At 41.5% G+C, this 16,310-nt stretch overlaps 2 protein-coding genes across 3 annotated transcripts in view; both read right to left on the bottom strand.

Moving 5' to 3' along the window:
* The window catches only part of CD302 (CD302 molecule), a 40,365-nt gene extending 37,796 nt beyond the window's left edge, over positions 1-2,569 (bottom strand). Inside the window, exon 1 of one of the 2 annotated variants that reach the window (XM_073634075.1) lies at positions 2,296-2,569. In XM_073634075.1, coding sequence (XP_073490176.1) covers positions 2,296-2,422 — 127 coding nt within the window. In that variant the 5' untranslated portion in view covers positions 2,423-2,569. The remainder of the gene's footprint in view (positions 1-2,295) is intronic. The other variant, XM_073634074.1, reaches the window with a different exon arrangement.
* Positions 2,570-8,432: 5,863 nt separating this feature from the next.
* LY75 (lymphocyte antigen 75) overlaps positions 8,433-16,310 on the bottom strand; it is a 211,079-nt gene continuing 203,201 nt past the window's right edge. Inside the window, exon 35 of the mRNA XM_073634073.1 lies at positions 8,433-14,551. Coding sequence (XP_073490174.1) covers positions 14,385-14,551 — 167 coding nt within the window. The 3' untranslated portion in view covers positions 8,433-14,384. The remainder of the gene's footprint in view (positions 14,552-16,310) is intronic.

Raw genomic sequence — 16,310 nt, 5'->3', positions numbered from 1 at the left:
ACAGGCTGCCTTCAGTGGGGCTAGATGCTGAAAGCGTCTCTCCCGGACGCACTGCAAATACAGTATCTCACAAAAGTGAGATACTCACATTTTTGTAAATATTTTAATTATATCTTTTCATGTGACAACACTTTGCTGCAATGTAACGTAGTGAGGGTACAGCTTGTATAACAGTGTAAATTTGCTGTCCCTTCAAAATAACTCAACACAACCATTAATGTCTAAACCGCTGGCAACAGAAGTACACCCCTAAGTGAAAATGTCCAAATTGGACCCAAAGTGTCAGTATTTTGCGTGCCCACCATTATTTTCCAGCACTGCCTTAACCCTCTTGGGCATGGAGTGCACCAGAGCTTCACAGGTTGCCACTGGAGTCCTCTTCCCCTCCTCCATGACGACATCACAGAGCTGGTGGATGTTAGAGACCTTGCACTCCTCCATCTTCCCTTTGAGAATGCCCCACAAATGCTCAATAGGTCTGGAGACATGCTTGGCCAGTCCATCATCTTTACCCTCAGCTTCTTTAGCAAGGCAGTGGTCATCTGGGAGGTGTGTTTTGTGTCATTATTTTGTTGGAATACTGCCCTGCGGCCAAGTCTCCGAAGGGAGGGGATCATGCTCTGCTTCAGTATGTCACAGTACATGTTGGCATTCATGGTTCCCTTAATGAATTGTAGCTCCCCAGAGCCGGCAGCACTCATGCAGCCCCAGACCATGACACTCCCACCACCATGCTTGACTGTAGGCAAGACACACTTGTCTTTGTACTCCTCACCTGGTTGCCGCCACACACGCTTGACACCATCTGAACCAAATAAGTTTATCTTGATCTCATCAGACCACAGGACATGGTTCCAGTAATCCATATCTTTAGTCTGCTTTTGTTCAGCAAACTGTTTGCGGGCTTTCTTGTGCATTATCTTTAGAAGAGGCTTCCTTCTGGGACGACAGCCATGCAGACCAATTTGATGCAGTGTGCGGCATATGGTCTGAGCACTGATAGGCTGACCTCCCACCCCTTCTACCTCTGCAACAATACTGGCAGCACTCATACATCTATTTCCCAAAGACAACCTCTGGATATGATGCTGAGCACGTGCACTCAACTTCTTTGGTCGACCATGGGGAGGCCTGTTCTGACTGGAATCTGTCTTGTTAAACCGCTGTATGGTCTTGCATCTCAGTTTCAGGGTCTTGGCAATCTTCTTATAGCCTAGGCCATCTTTATTTAGAGCAACAATTCTTTTTTTCAGATCCTTAGAGATTTTTGTCATGTTGAACTTCCAGTGACCAGTATGAGAGAGTGAGAGCGATAACACCAAATTTAACACACCTGCTCCCCATTCACACCTGAGACCTTGTAACACTAACGAGTCACATGACACCAGGAGGGAAAATGGCTAATTGGGCCCAGTTTGGACATTTTCACTTAGGGGGTGTACTCATTTTTGTTGCCAACGGTTTAGACATTGATGGCTGTGTGTTGAGTTATTTTGAGGGGACCGCAAATTTACACTGTTATACAAGCTGAACACTCACTGCTTTACATTGTAGCAAAGTGTCATTTCTTCAGTGTTGTCACATGAAAAGATATAATAAAACATTTACAAAAATGTGAGGGGTGTACTCACTTTTGTGAGATACTGTAAATGCTGCAGTGTGCAAAGTGCCTTAAAGTCCCAGGAGAAATTGACAGCTCCCTGCCTAGCATTGTACACACTATAAAAGCTCTGGTACAAGAAGGAATAGTTACAGTTATGAAGTGCAAATTAGAGCTGCCACCAATCACACACAATTTTACAATAAATAAAAAACATTTTAATTCTTATATGTTCAGGCAAAACTTTTTTTAATATCTGGATATAGTGAAGAATTTAAAACCCTTGTTGGGGTTTTTCTGGTATCTTAAGAGCGATTTCCCCTCACTTCTCACCCCGGTGACGACTGTTTCACCAGACATGAAGAGTAAATCTGCAACAGGGATGCAGACAGCACAAAAAAACTATACAGGTTCTAGCCTTTCCCAACCCCAAAAAATAGTTATGTGCTTGTTACTGTTGGAGATTTTCCTCACTTCCTGTCTGGTGAAACTGTTGTCACATTGACAATAAACAAGGGATAATGTTTCTCATGGAGCCTTAGATAGCATTAAAAAACAAAAAAAACAACAGTGGTTCGAACTCTCCCCGATTTTATCTAAAAACTATAAAAATAAATAAAGTTTGGCCTGGACATACACTTTAAGATTACTATTGCACAGTGAGAACATTATTGCTATCAACAAGCTTCACTTACCTTCCCCATTAGGAAGAGACTGACCAGCAGAACTGCAGGCAACAGAGCAGAGAAACGTTACAAGTACCTTGTATAGTCCTCTGCTCTTCTCTTGGAGTATTCTGGTTGTGTTGTCAATACTTTGCATTGTCCTGATATATATATGTAGCCTAGAGTAATGTGTAAGATTTTGGTAGCTCACATATAAGAACTACAGTTTTCCCAGGCTTCCGGAGGTCTGCTAACTATTACTTGCACAATAATGATAAAAAAAAAAAAAAAAAAAAAAAGCACTCGTACTAAAAAGTTTCTGTTATTGAACGGGGAGGAGAAGGGGAGGTTCACATCCTACTGCCCGAGGCCTTGTAAACATATTTGGTTTAAAGAGACAACACAGAGGTCATAGTCACTGTCCGGGTGACAGATTTACCAGATGGTGGCATCTCTCTGGGTTTACTCCCATCTTACCAACAGTACTCAGTCACACATATTCATTCTTTTTTTTTTTCAAAATAAGTCAATAATTTTTGATTCAGAAAATGTATAATACAAAAGAAGTTAATCAGTGTCAGGGCATTTTTGGCATGTCATCATTCTCTGGACATTGCGTGGTATCATTTGTGTTTATATGTATATATAGATATATACAGTACACTCACTGATCACTTGCTGGAACTGATAAAATTGATATCTATCTAGCTTTGAGTTAAACTAAATAGTGTCTCCTGAAAAAGCAGATTAATATTGGCCTTTGTGTTAAGACAAACACATCCAACAAAATGGCCTGCTAACAGGGACACTGAATAATGGATGAAGGCCTGAGTTCCTAAGGACATTGACCAGTAGGTTTCCAGGGAGGCGTTTACTGTCCACGCACTTCAGTATTGCAGTGCTCTTGCTGGACGCAAACACATAATCATTCTTCTCAACTCTTTGAGATGGGAATGAGGGAAACCTTTTAGCAAAAGTATGTAGGCATTGGACACACCCCCTACCACTCCCCATTAAAGGAGAATTAAAAAATAAAATAATGGAGAAGTTAAACCCATAAGAGTTTTTTTTTTTTACCGCTACTATTCTTTTATATTGGCTTTTGAAATTTACAAATGCAGCAATTTAGAAAGTGGAGAAAGGTTTAGCACTGGAAAACACTTTTAAAAAGTGCATTTTATATACAATTATATAGATCAGACCAAAATGAGGGACAAATGAGGACAGAGGGACTTTGTTCCAAATCGGGGAGAGTCCCTCAAAATCAGGGACAATTGGGAGCTATGCATTATGGTCATAATTTTATCTGGTATAGCCCATTTGCACAAGTCCGCAGAGATGCAATTCGCTGGGGTCCACCTGATGGGAGTGTCTTTAGATTGAACAATAGCCCTTGTGTGAAAGATTCAGTGAAAATGTTTGTGCAAGCCTAGAGAGAAGACAGAATCAGGGTAAATATGGGTGTGACATGTGCCATGAATATTCTAAATCTGAATAGAATCAGGCTAATTTAGTTTTGGAATCTCCAAACTTTTCAATACAAGGTCCACACTGTATGTTTTACAATTATTCGCATGCTAAAAAAAAAGTCCCTATAAGAGTCCACCTTACATCAGAGACATACGGGTTCCATCAGAGTCTCTAGTAGGAGCCGGAAAAAAAAACAGGTCTGGATGGAAGTTCCATCCTCTTATGAATGCTGGGGCAAGCACAGTGACTAGGATGCTAGCGTGTTGGGGGGGGGGGGGGGGGGGTCTGAAGCAGAGACCATTGGCAGCCTTTGTTGATCTTAATCTGCAATCTCTGTAATCTGTGCACATTGGGGATATGCTATTTTGCCCATATCCGTAAGCCAGATAAAATGTTGTAGTGGGCCAGAAGTGGCCTGCGGACCGTAGTTTGGAAACCCCTAATTTGGTGCAAGAATGGCCTGGTTCACAGAGGACACAGTCCATTTCTTTTGAATATTCTCTACCATATGGTACAAGGCATCTAAATTGCCAGGAGGGGTAAATAACATCTTGAATTTAGGCCAATCATTATATAAAGCCTCATCAGATTGATTAAAAATAGGGCAAGGCTTTCTAGATTTTGCCTTGTTTTTTTGTGCCTATTTTGGCATGTGGAGGCTGAGCAGAACTATGTGCATTTAGAATTGTCTCAAGTAAAAAATACACGTAGCAGCATATAGCGCCGAGCTAAGAAAAATTACACAAAATTTTGGTGGTGAGAAATATCCATCAGCCTGAGTGGAACTTGGAGTCTTCTCAGGGCATGCAGCGGAATTGCCGCTATGTGTACCATGTGTTCCTGTTCCCATGTGCCTGCAATCCCCCATTGCCGAGTAAGGATTTTCCCCTGGGGGGGGTTCAGCATGTCCAAAATGAGGAAATTGCAAAAACTCAGGCATTAACTAAGTTCATGTGGCTGTATCTTTTAGGTATCAGACAACAGGGGATTGTGTCTTTGATGAAAAATGATGGCCAGAAGTGCACATTTAGAAGTCTTATGAGCACTAGTCAAGGGAGGAATGACTGGTAGTGAGGTTGAAGAAAAAAACTGCCAATTTTGAAGAGGCAGATGTTATGAAAACATGAACTATAAGCTAAATAAAGCGAGACAATTTTAGCAAGGGAAAAAAAAACTGTAGAGATGTATGTTGCCCCATAACCTGTGTCCTTCAAACCACTTGTGTGCCCAGCACTGTTGTGTGTCTTATAGGATATAATGTAGTAATGATCTAACAGGAGATGAATAGCCAGGAACTGGTATGTAAAGATACAGGGAAACCCTGTCTTACTTGTCCACATCACTAGTCCTGTTTAGGGTCAAGGCTTCGCCCGTCACAGTGGGTATACCCCCGAAGGCATCTCCAGGGTCTGGGTGCCATAGGAATGGACCACAGCAATGGACTTGTTTAGCACCTTGCTGTGCCATGTACCAAGATAAGCGCTAAATGCAGGATCCTGTGCCAGAAGCATACCCTACAGGCCCAGCCCTGCTGGTCCGGTCCGGTTCCCAAGATGTGAATCGAAGATTATTGGTCCAGAAACTGTTAATAAGCCATAAATCAGTAAGCATTCAGACCTTGATTGAAGTGTCAGTTGAAGATTAGGGGAATTTTTTTTAACATTTTGAAAAAAAATCTTCTCACACAGCAGATGCCCATCACCTAAGGACGTGGACAAAAAAACTGGAGCCTTATGAGGGGGAAGGGCTATTTGGCTGCAGTTTATGTTTTTTGTAAATTCTTCCCTGCAACACTTCTATAAATAAGGTCGTTTTTAACACTGAAATAGGGGGTGAATGAGAACACCTAAAAAGCTGTAGGATGAGGGCATTAAAAAAGCTGTAGGAATCGTGCCACTCATGAATCCTTAGTCCCAATGCCAGGAAAAGGCAGCTGTAAAAACGTGCTTTTATTAGCTTTCTGTATCGGGGTTAATGCACGTTTAGCCGCGTTAGCTTTTAGCAGCGTTTCTCTGTTCAAAATCAATGGTTCCCTATGAGAGCCGTCTTAACTGATCCGACTTTCAGACCACCGATTTGAATAGAAGTCGCATCTAAGTCGGATCATCATGATCTGACTTGTGGCGGGACTTGTGCTCTGAGGATCTTGACGGGAAACCCCATGCCATTTATTTTTTTTTAAATAGCGTGGGGTTCCCCCGAAGATCGATACCAGGCCCTTTGAGTCTGTAATGGGTCTTGAAAGGGAACCCCACACCACAAAGAAAAAAACAAAAAACGGGGTGGGGTCCCCCTTAAAATCTATACCAGACCATTATCCGAGCATGCAGTCCGGCAGGTCAGGAAAGCGGGGGACAAGCCCCCACCCCAAAAGCGGGGGAAGCACCTTGTCTCCATGCTGATGGGTGCAAGGGCCTCTTCCCGACAAACCTGGGCGGTGGTTGTGGGGGTCTGCGGGCAGGGGGCTTATCGAAATCTGGAAGCGCCCCCTTTGACAAGGGGACCCCCCAGATCCCGGCCCCCCTCATGTGATTGAGTATGGGGTTTTGACAAGTCCTTTATTAAAAATCTTCCTCCAGTCTTCTTCACCCCTGATCTCATCCGCAACTGTCTCCGGTCATTGTGCCAGCTCCGTTCTCTGCCAGTTCTTATATAGCGATGGGGTGTGGGGACATCCGGTGAAGTCACCATGAGGCCCTGTCCCTTTTGATGGCACGTAACGTCACAAGGGGCGGGGTCTCACAGTGATGTAACTGGGTGGCCACACCCCATGGCTATATAAGAACCAGCAGAGAATGGAGCTGGCACAACAATGGGAGACAGCGTCGGAGGAGGACCAGGTCAGCAGCGGAGAAGACAACAGCACCAGCACCGGAGAAAGAACACTAGAGGGAGAAGACCAGAGGAAGATTTTTAATAAAGGACTTGTTAAAATCGTCTCGTTTTTATTTACACTACACTGCCTTTTTTGGGGTTAATGGGTAGTAGGGTTGTCGGGAAGAGGCCCTTGCCCCCCCCGCCCCAAAGCACCCACCCCCCCATGTTGAGGGCATGTGGCCTGGTATGGTCTGGGGGGGCGCTTGCTCGCCTCCCCCACTTTCCTGACCTGCCGGGCTTCATGCTCGGATTCTGGTAATGGATCTTGGGGAGAACTCAACGCCACTTTTTTGGGGGGGCGTGGGGGGGGGGGGGGGACCGAAGGGCCTAGTATGGATGTTGGGGGGAGGCCCCACGCCTTTTTTCAAAATTTTGGCATGGGGTTTCCCTTCAAGATCCTCAGAGCACAAGTCGGACCATGATGATCCGATTTGGATGCGACATCTATTAAAATCAATGGGTTGAAAGCTGGATTAGTTAAGACAGATCTCATAGAGAACCATTGATTTTGACATGTCCAAAAAAAGCCCTTGACGCGGCTTAATGCTGTAACCATTGTTAAGCTGCGCTTAGTAGCGTTGGACGTTTTTACAGTGGTAATGCTGGTCTTCAGAATGCGTTGGCCCTGTTTTTTTTTTGCAGCTCGAACATGCCACTTACAGCTGTGTGTGTGCACAGACACATAGAATAACATGGAGAGGCATTTTTAACCCCTTGCCGACTAGCGCACGATGATATACGCCGGCACAATGGCACGGCTGGGCAAATGGGCACACAGGTGACCGTGCCCGTGGGCTCGATGTCCGCCGGGGGCCCGCGATCGTGTCACAGAGCGGCAGAACGGGGAGATGCCTATGTAAACAAGGCATTTCCCTGTTCTGCCTAGCAACATGACAGATCTACTGCTCCCTGTCATCAGGAGCAGTGATCTCTGTCATGTTCTAGTGAGACAATTCCCCTCACAGTTAGAATCACTCCCTAGGACACAGCTAACCCCTTGATTGCCCCTTAGGGTTTAACCCCTTCCCTGCCAGTGTCATTTACACAGTAATCAGTACATTTTTATAGCACTGATCTCTGTATAAATGACAATGGTCCCAAAATAGTGTCAAAAGTGTCCAATGTGTCCGCCATAATGTCGCAGTCATGAAAAAAATTGCAGATCGCCGCCATTACTAATAAAAAAAAACTAATAATAAAAATGCCATAAATCTATCCCCTATTTTGTAGACACTATAACTTTTGCGCAAACCAATTAATATACGCTTATTACGATTTGTTTAACCAAAAATATGTAGAAGAATACATATCAGCCTAAACTGAGAAAGAAATTTGTTTTTTTATATATTTTTTGGGGATATTTATTATAGCAAAAAGTAAAAAATATTGCCTTTTTTACTTTATGTCTTTTTTTGTTTATAGCACAAAAAATATACGGTGATCAAATACCACCAAAAAAAGCTCTATTTGTGGGGAAAAAAAGGATGGCAATTTTGTTTGGGTGCAACGTTGCACGACCGCGCAATTGTCAGTTAAATCGACGCAGTGCCGTATCACAAAAAGTGCTCTGGTCAGGAAGGGGAATCCTTACGGGGCTGAAGTGGTTAAGCTGCAAAAGAAAATAAATAAAAAATGTCTGATGCTGGTAAAAACACCCTGTGTGTATGAGGACCAAGAGGTTCTATGCTTTTGTTGACCGATCCAAAGAACGACAATGTTATTAAGAGCACCATGTTCACATTTAACAAACTAAACTCCTATAATGGACACAAACAAAAACGTAATGCTGCAAGGTTAGAAAAGAACAAGTGGATTGGTGGTTTTGGTTTGGAAATTGATTTAATAAAAAATATTTCAGTAGCATAAAACGCAGTGCAAGAAAATGATCAGTTACAAAAATGTTAAATATAGTGCAAAGCCAGTGTACAAAATGCAAAGTTTCCACTGTTGAAGAATAAATACAATCAATAAAACATAATCACTTTCCTTCTTTGGAAGTGGAGAGAGCAGCAAGTATACAGTTGTGCCTGGGACACCCTGAAAAATGGCAAGTCTATAGCCACTTCCCATGTTGTCTGCTGGGTGACAACATAGCTTAGACGTAGGGGAACCTCCAATTGTATTATGGAAGCCAAGCACTTTGATTCACTGAGCTAAAACACACAGAGGAATGGGGGGCACACCAGTCCTATAAAAATTGACATGACTGGGGCATGTATCAACAGTACCAGATCATATGATAATTTCTAGTTTAAAGAGGAAATAAATCTGGTGCTAAACATATTTGTTCAAAATACAGCAGTCCTGTACAAGACTATGCAGCAATTACAACTTTGAGCAGTGACTTGAGAAACTCCATACTGACATTCGTAAGCAAATGAATAATTGCAAAAGATCAGTTTACATAACTGGGGTTTGGGTGAACAGATAACAAATACAAGACCAAATAGTCAGTTCAACTGTCATGGGTGAACACTGGTGAGTCAAATCATCAATTTGCTTCTCGGTTCTCAACGCTGCCTCCCATACGGTATTCATTTTAGTGCTTTCCTCAAGCATACCGGACAGTGGAGTGTGTCCTAAAACGAACATCCTACTCCAACTAAAGTGATAAATGCAGAAACAGAGCACATTTGATAGTGCAGATAAAACCACTTTAATAGCTAGTAAATAAAATTGCACTGCACCAAAAAACAGCTTATCTGGAGTTATACCATATCACGCCAGCAGATTAAGTCCGCAATCAAGTTGGAAAGTCTATGGTGGGCACTGGAAAACCCATGAGGACAAAGACTGAATCTGTGTACAGGGTGATGCAGTACCTCCGCTAAACCAACATGTTTCAGGGTCTATGCCCCTTTATCACAGTCAGTTTAACTTAAAGGCCAATTCCACTTTTTTAGCGAAAAATAATAAAATGCACACTTTTTTTTTTTTAAAAAAAGTGCATTTATTGTTTTTCCTACAGGAGCCTGGAAAGCATTTGTTCAGTGGATCAATGTCCAGCTTTTGCAGCCAAGCCCTGCAGCTTTCAGCCCATACCTGCAAACAGGCTGTCTGTTTGAAAGCTGCAGGGCTTGTGAATAAACTACGAGAGCGACCTTGCTGTTCATTCAGAACTACAAACCGCCAGCCAGGAAGGATGACGGTGGTTGTAGTTCAGTCATTCACAGGAAACTGTGAATGACTGATGTGGATGGGTGGGCAGAGCTCCACACTGTTTTCGAATTGTGAGAGCGGGTGTGGGGAGAAGATCCCCTGCCCGCTTTTGTACTAAGGAGTGGGAATCGGCGACAGGAGCTGGAACATGTTACATATTCGACCCTAAATATGGGCGGAACATGCAACATGTTGCAAAAGGTGAACTTATCCTTTACCTGTAAATACAGAAGCTTGGGATATTACCACCACCTTACAGTTGTATGTGGAAAATAATTTGATTCTTAGGGAGCTTAGGAATACCATATGGTGTAACTACTTAAAAGGAGATTTACAAACAATTTGGTCACAGCACAGATCGGATTATTCCAAAAAAATGGATTAGCTTAATTATTAAGCAAAGAAGAGAGAATTCTCTATATGATGTTCATTGTTCTATTTGTGTGCTTTCAGATGATCTTGCACAATATTCGGATCATTCTCAATTTGCCTTTTGGGATAACTGGGTTAAAGGGATTGTAAAGCTTTGTTTTTTTTGTTTTTTTTTTAATAACAAACATGTCATACTTACCTACACTGTGCAGTTAGTTTTGCACAGAGTGGCCCCGAACATCCTCTTCTGGGGTCCCTCAGCAGTGCTCCTGGCTCCTCCTCGCATCGAGTGTCCACGTTGGAGAAGCCCTCTCCTATGGTGGACACCCGTTTGGGCGTGCAGCGGGAGCCAAAAAGCTGCTATCAATCTATCCAATCAGGACAGGAGACACCAGCTAGAGCTGGTGTGCTCATTCCCGGCTGGCAAAGGATCGGGTAAGCAAAACGGGGGCTCTGGGGGTGCTGCAGCACCACAGGAGGTTTTTCACCTTAATGCAAAGAATGCATTAAGGTGAAAAAAACATGAGGGTTTACAACCCCTTTAACATGTTTTAAGAATTGGGACTTTAAAGAGAAAGCTGAATAAAATGAACATGGATAAGTTGGACAATAAACATTTCATAAATTGTGCTGTTATCAATAGAGGATGTTTTTTGGCCCAGTTCAAAGTAAGATTACATAGATGAAAATGCTGGCCTAGGACCAAGTTTAAACAATCAAAAAAATCCTACTTCTTAAAGCCACTTAACACTATAGGCACAGCCCCCAGAAACCATCTGCCATCTTATCTAACGTCAGGTGATGCTAAAGTAAGGAAAGTCCCCGAGATTGGACCAGTGCAGTGTTTCCCAAGATTTGGTCAGTCATGGCCCACTATCACACCCCCTACTGTATTCACTGTACCGTAATATGTTACCATCTGTGCCATAGAACTGCTTTGTATACATTAGACATCACTGTTAAGTCTTGACCAGAAACTGATCCATAAAAGTTCCTCTCCATACTCTCTCCATCCTGGTGGGGGTGGTATATGGGCATGTGGACAAAAAGGTTGAGTACTGAAATGAACCCAAACGGCTCTCCTATATATTGAAAGCATATTTTAATGTACTCATCAGTAGTTATTCTGCTGTTTGGAGAACTTCAACTTAGATAAAAATAATTAAGAAACGTGCATAATGTGAACTCTCCCATAAAACAGGACTTTTTTTTTTTAGCCACTGTTGCTTGCACTGAGTAAAAACGGTCATGATGTCCTGTAGATTGGGATTAGCTTTGTTTTGGGTCAGCTAGGTTTAAATTCTCATTTTCTTTTAACTTCAATAAGGCAGGCTTTATTTTCTGCTGCACCATCAAGGAACGTTGAGAGAAGGGGGAGAGAAGCAAACAGGCGGAGCTTCCCCTTTTGTGTGGAGCTTCGCTTTAAGTTTCCCTGTAAGGCTTAACTACATTTTGGCCATTCCCTTCAAAATCAGCTATATGTAAAATGTGACCACACATATCACTGCAGTAATAAAAATGTAGTAGAAGCCCTGAAATAACTTCCTTGTCTGTAGAAAATGCTGCTTCGGGATTACACGGGGCAAAGCCACAAACACCTAAGCAATACTTTGGACATTTGATCTGGGCTGAATCAGAGATTAGATGGACAGATCATGACCTAGGCGTTTGGTGTAATCAGCTGCTGTAAAGTCTGCAGCCAAGACTGACATTTTAATCTCTTATATATTTATGGTAATCAGGGTAGCAAGATGTCCTACTTTTAACTAAAGGTCTTCTATAATTTTAAATATGGTCAATATTCCCTTTGCACATTTTCCTAGACATGGGCTCAAATGTAGCGCGTGCTGCAGCAACTACCAGCTGGACACTGGAATCATCACAGATCAGTGCACATACTCGCCAGCACAACATGGATCATCAAATGTCATCTTTTATTACAGAAACATCACATTACAAAGGACCAAGTGCAACAATTCAGAGCCGCACAGGACCCCTTCACATGTCTGATGAAGGGGTTCTGCGTGACTCTAAAACATTGTACTTGGTCCTTTGTAATGTGATATTTCTGTAATAAAAGCTTCAGATGACATTTGATGATCCATGTTGTGCTGGCGAATATGTGAATGGATTTAGGAGGAAAAGTTCTCATTTTAAAAAGCTAAGTCAACCTGTGTCCATCCATAACGGAACTTGGTTTAGTTTAAGGTGGTGTGTATATAATCTAATTATCCCCCCTCTAAATTGTAAAGCGCTGCATAAACTGTTGGCGCTATATAAATCGTGTATAATATTATAATAATAATATCTAAGACAACCCAATAAAACCAAACATTTTAACAGAACATTTGCAGCTGTCTGGTTAGAAAAGGTTTCAGCTTTGCATTTTGTACACAAAGACACTATAACAGAATGAGGAAATTCCCTTGCATATCACAAACGATTCTTGTGCAGCATATTAAATAAGCTAGTTGTGCAAACCTTAGATTAGAATTATTAGGCCACATTCACATTGCTGTAAAAAAAATATAAAAAAATAGCATTTACAAGATTTTAATTTACAGATCTGAATACAGCTGCATTGTTTTCAATGGAGGCATTCACACAACTACGAAATCATGCACTGCATTTAGATCCATAACACCAAATCCAATATTCTGCATTGTATAAGACATACATTTTCATATGCCAGATGCAAGTATTAGAAGAAAAAAAAAAAAGGACATTTTTTTACACAAGTATTTAGTAATTATTATGCAGGAACCTTTGTCCTAGAAAAATGTGGAAAAATCAGTAACATTTTTACACCCATGTGAATGTAGCCTTAGACTGATGGATTTCTAAATCTGTTCATTTCAACACCCAATACTAGTAAAATCACCCACTGATCTGGTCTATTAATAAATATAGAAACATTTAAAAACTGTATTAAACAATTATTTAACTTTTTTTTTTTTTTTTTTTAAACACAATGTTTCTTGAAGAACCACTAAACACAGTAAGAGCACAAGAACAACCTGCAATCCAGAAACTGCATGAAGGTTTCAATTCCCCAAAAGTTACAATGCAGACCAGAAGTTATGACCAACTGAACTGTAAAGGTAGTTGGCAATAATTGCATGTAAAAATCCGACATGCTGGTTATACCCAAGTCAATCAATAGATCGAATTGGGTACAATCAGAATGCCCATACATGGTTCGAATCTTGGCTGGTCCCTGCTGAACCTGCTGAGATCAGAACAATCTTTGGCTGGCCTAAATCACCTCTTGGCAGTTCAGTTAGGTGACTTGATTTAAGCTTCCTGCAGGGGCAGCCATAGTAAAGGAGATTAGCCAAATGAACTTTGTAGCAGGCACACGTGCAGTTTAGCTGTGCCACCTCAGGAAACATCATTGGTTAGAAAGTCTTTGCTGTACGGATGGATTTTCCCGTGCACGAAAAAAACAAACATAAAATGAAAGAACTTTAAATTTAAAGTGTATGTATAGCCTAAACCTGTTTTTCAAGTTTGAATAGAGCAGGGAAAGATTAAGACACTTGTTAGGTATTACTGGTTGTCTGTGTCCCATTGGGAAGATTTCACTCAACTTCAGGAATTAGAGGAAATCTATCCAAAAAGAACAGTATTCCTCCACTGGAAGATTACCCCACTATTCCGGTCTATAAAAAATTAATTTTGTATAACTTTTGTTCGGACAAGGGTTACCTGGACAAATAGAGATGGTGAAACTCCTCACGAGGACACAGACAGCAATAAAAACCTGACAGAGAACCCTTCCACACTCTAAGCTGTGTTCCAGCCTGTATTATTGCCCAGATCTCTCTCTCTATACCTCACCATTCCCTTTTTTGCAGAGCCCAACCTTCTTGGAGTAGGGCCGATTCAGCAGCCAAAAACAGGCTGTCCCCATGATCACCAATAACACCCATCTGACATGAATGATTCCACAATATTCCCGGGGCCAAATATTATAAAAAATTATTATGTACAACAAACATCAAATGATGAAAAAAGAAAAAAACTCACAAATTTGGCTTAAAGATAAGCAGTTACAAATGTCACCTAACAAATGCCCAACTGATGTGCATATTCTGGAAGATCACTCAAATTTGATTTAAAAAAAAAACTAAACAAAATAAAAACTTTAAAAATTCTGCCTGAGTGCTGCCAAAACCCACAAAACATATCTCTTCCACGTTGTGCAAAATAAAAATCCAGGTAGTACATTGAAAACTGCTCTAAGAATAATCAATCATGGACTCCATCTGATCTTCTGCCCGTCGATAGCGAATGGATGAGAAAAAGAGAGGGTGCCGTCTTTTGTAGAGGTAGATGACAAGTCCAATGATCAGGGCTAAGATGATGAATATTGCAAATCCAACTGCAACTCCAACTCCATTAGACTCTGGAAGAAAAAGAAATCCATAGGTTAAAAGGAACAAACCCAGTATAAATAAAAACATTTGTGACCCATCAGTGGTATAACACTATTGATTGTAATGCTTATTTCAGTTTCAAAAACAAAAATTGCTCTTTATACATAATTGAGTTGAGTTTCTAAATCAGACAAAATGAATAGCTTGTTGTATCTGCCCACATTGCTTTAAATGTAAAAAGCCAAAACTTTTGGTAGCCAGAGTAGAGAAGGACTAAAATCCCTATCATATATTTATTTTTTTTGCTGCCTGTGTCCTACTAGAGAGATTTATCTTCACATCAGGTCCTGGAGATGTAACAGGAAATGAGAGAAAATCTCTCCAAATGATCAGAATTCTCACCTAAGAGAGTTATCACAGGAACAGTTTGAAGGATTTTCACTCACTTCCTGCTCTGGCTACAAATCCACATTTTTAGTTTTCCCCTTACTTTCTGTCTTAGTGACAGTAGTTAACAAGGCAAATAGAATTTCCCCCCGTAAGAACACAGCAATAAAACTGAACAAAGAGTCTAAAGCCCGGTACACACTCAAAATTTAATGAAAAAAAAACCTGACAGCTCCGGTCGGAGCCGCTGTACTAACAGTTCAACGATAGTACAGTGGACTCCTCTGCTGAGCTGTTGTGTTCTGACAGGGGGACACCCCCCCCGCCAGAACACTCCAGTCAGCGCTCTCAGCCATTTGCTGAACTCGACCAGAGTCTTGTAGAGTGGGGCAATTATCGTTTTATCTCTGGAGTTAATCCCCTTTTTAACGCATGCCAATATTTTGTTTGCTTTGCTTGCAGAAGCTTGGCATTGCATGCCATTGTTGAGCCCATCATCTACTAGGACCCCTAAGTCCTTTTCCATCCTAGATTCCCCCAGAGGTTCTCTCCCCCAGTGTATAGATTGCATTCATATTTTTGCCACCCAAATGCATTATTTTACATTTTTCTACATTGAATCTCATTTGCCATGTAGTCGCCCACCCCATTAATTTGTTCAGATCTTCTTGCAAGGTTTCCACATCCTGCAGAGAAGTTATTACCCTGCTTAGCTTAGTATCGTCTGCAAATACAGAGGTTGAACTGTTTATCCCATCCTCCAGGTCGTTTATGAATTTAATAGGATTGGTCCCAGGACAGAACACTGGGGGACCCCATTTTTCACCCTAGACCATTTTGAGTACTCCCAATTTATCACCACCCTCTGAACTCGCCCTTGTAGCCAGTCAATCCATGTACCCACCCTATGGTCCATGCCAACTGACCTTACTTTGTACAGTAAACGTTTATGGGGAACTGTGTTGAATGCTTTTGCAAATCCAGATAAACCCCATCTACGGGCCTTCCTTTATCTAGATGACTTAACTCACCTCCTCATAGAAGGTTAATAGATTGGTTTGGCAAGAACAATTCTTCATGAATCCATGCCGATTACTGCTAATGATAGTCTTGTATATAGTCCCTTATCATCCCCTCCAAGAGCTTGCATACAATTGATGTTAGGTTAACTGGTCTGTAATTCTCAGGGATGCATTTTGGGCCCTTTATTAAATATTGGTGCTACAATGGCTTTTCGCCAATCAGCTGGTATCATTCTAGTCAGTAGACTGTTCGTAAAAATTAGCAACAATGGTCTGGCAATTACTTGACCGAGTTCCTTAAGGACCCTTGGGTGCAAGCCATCTGGTCCTGGTGACTTATTAATGTTATGTTTTTCAAGTCTATTTCTAATTCTGTCCT

This window comes from Aquarana catesbeiana, linkage group LG06, assembly GCF_042186555.1.
Source record: "Aquarana catesbeiana isolate 2022-GZ linkage group LG06, ASM4218655v1, whole genome shotgun sequence".
In the NCBI taxonomy this organism is placed as follows: Eukaryota; Metazoa; Chordata; class Amphibia; order Anura; family Ranidae; genus Aquarana; species Aquarana catesbeiana.
The sequence above is the reverse complement of the archived record's forward strand: the minus strand, read 5'-3'. Positions and strand labels throughout refer to the sequence as shown.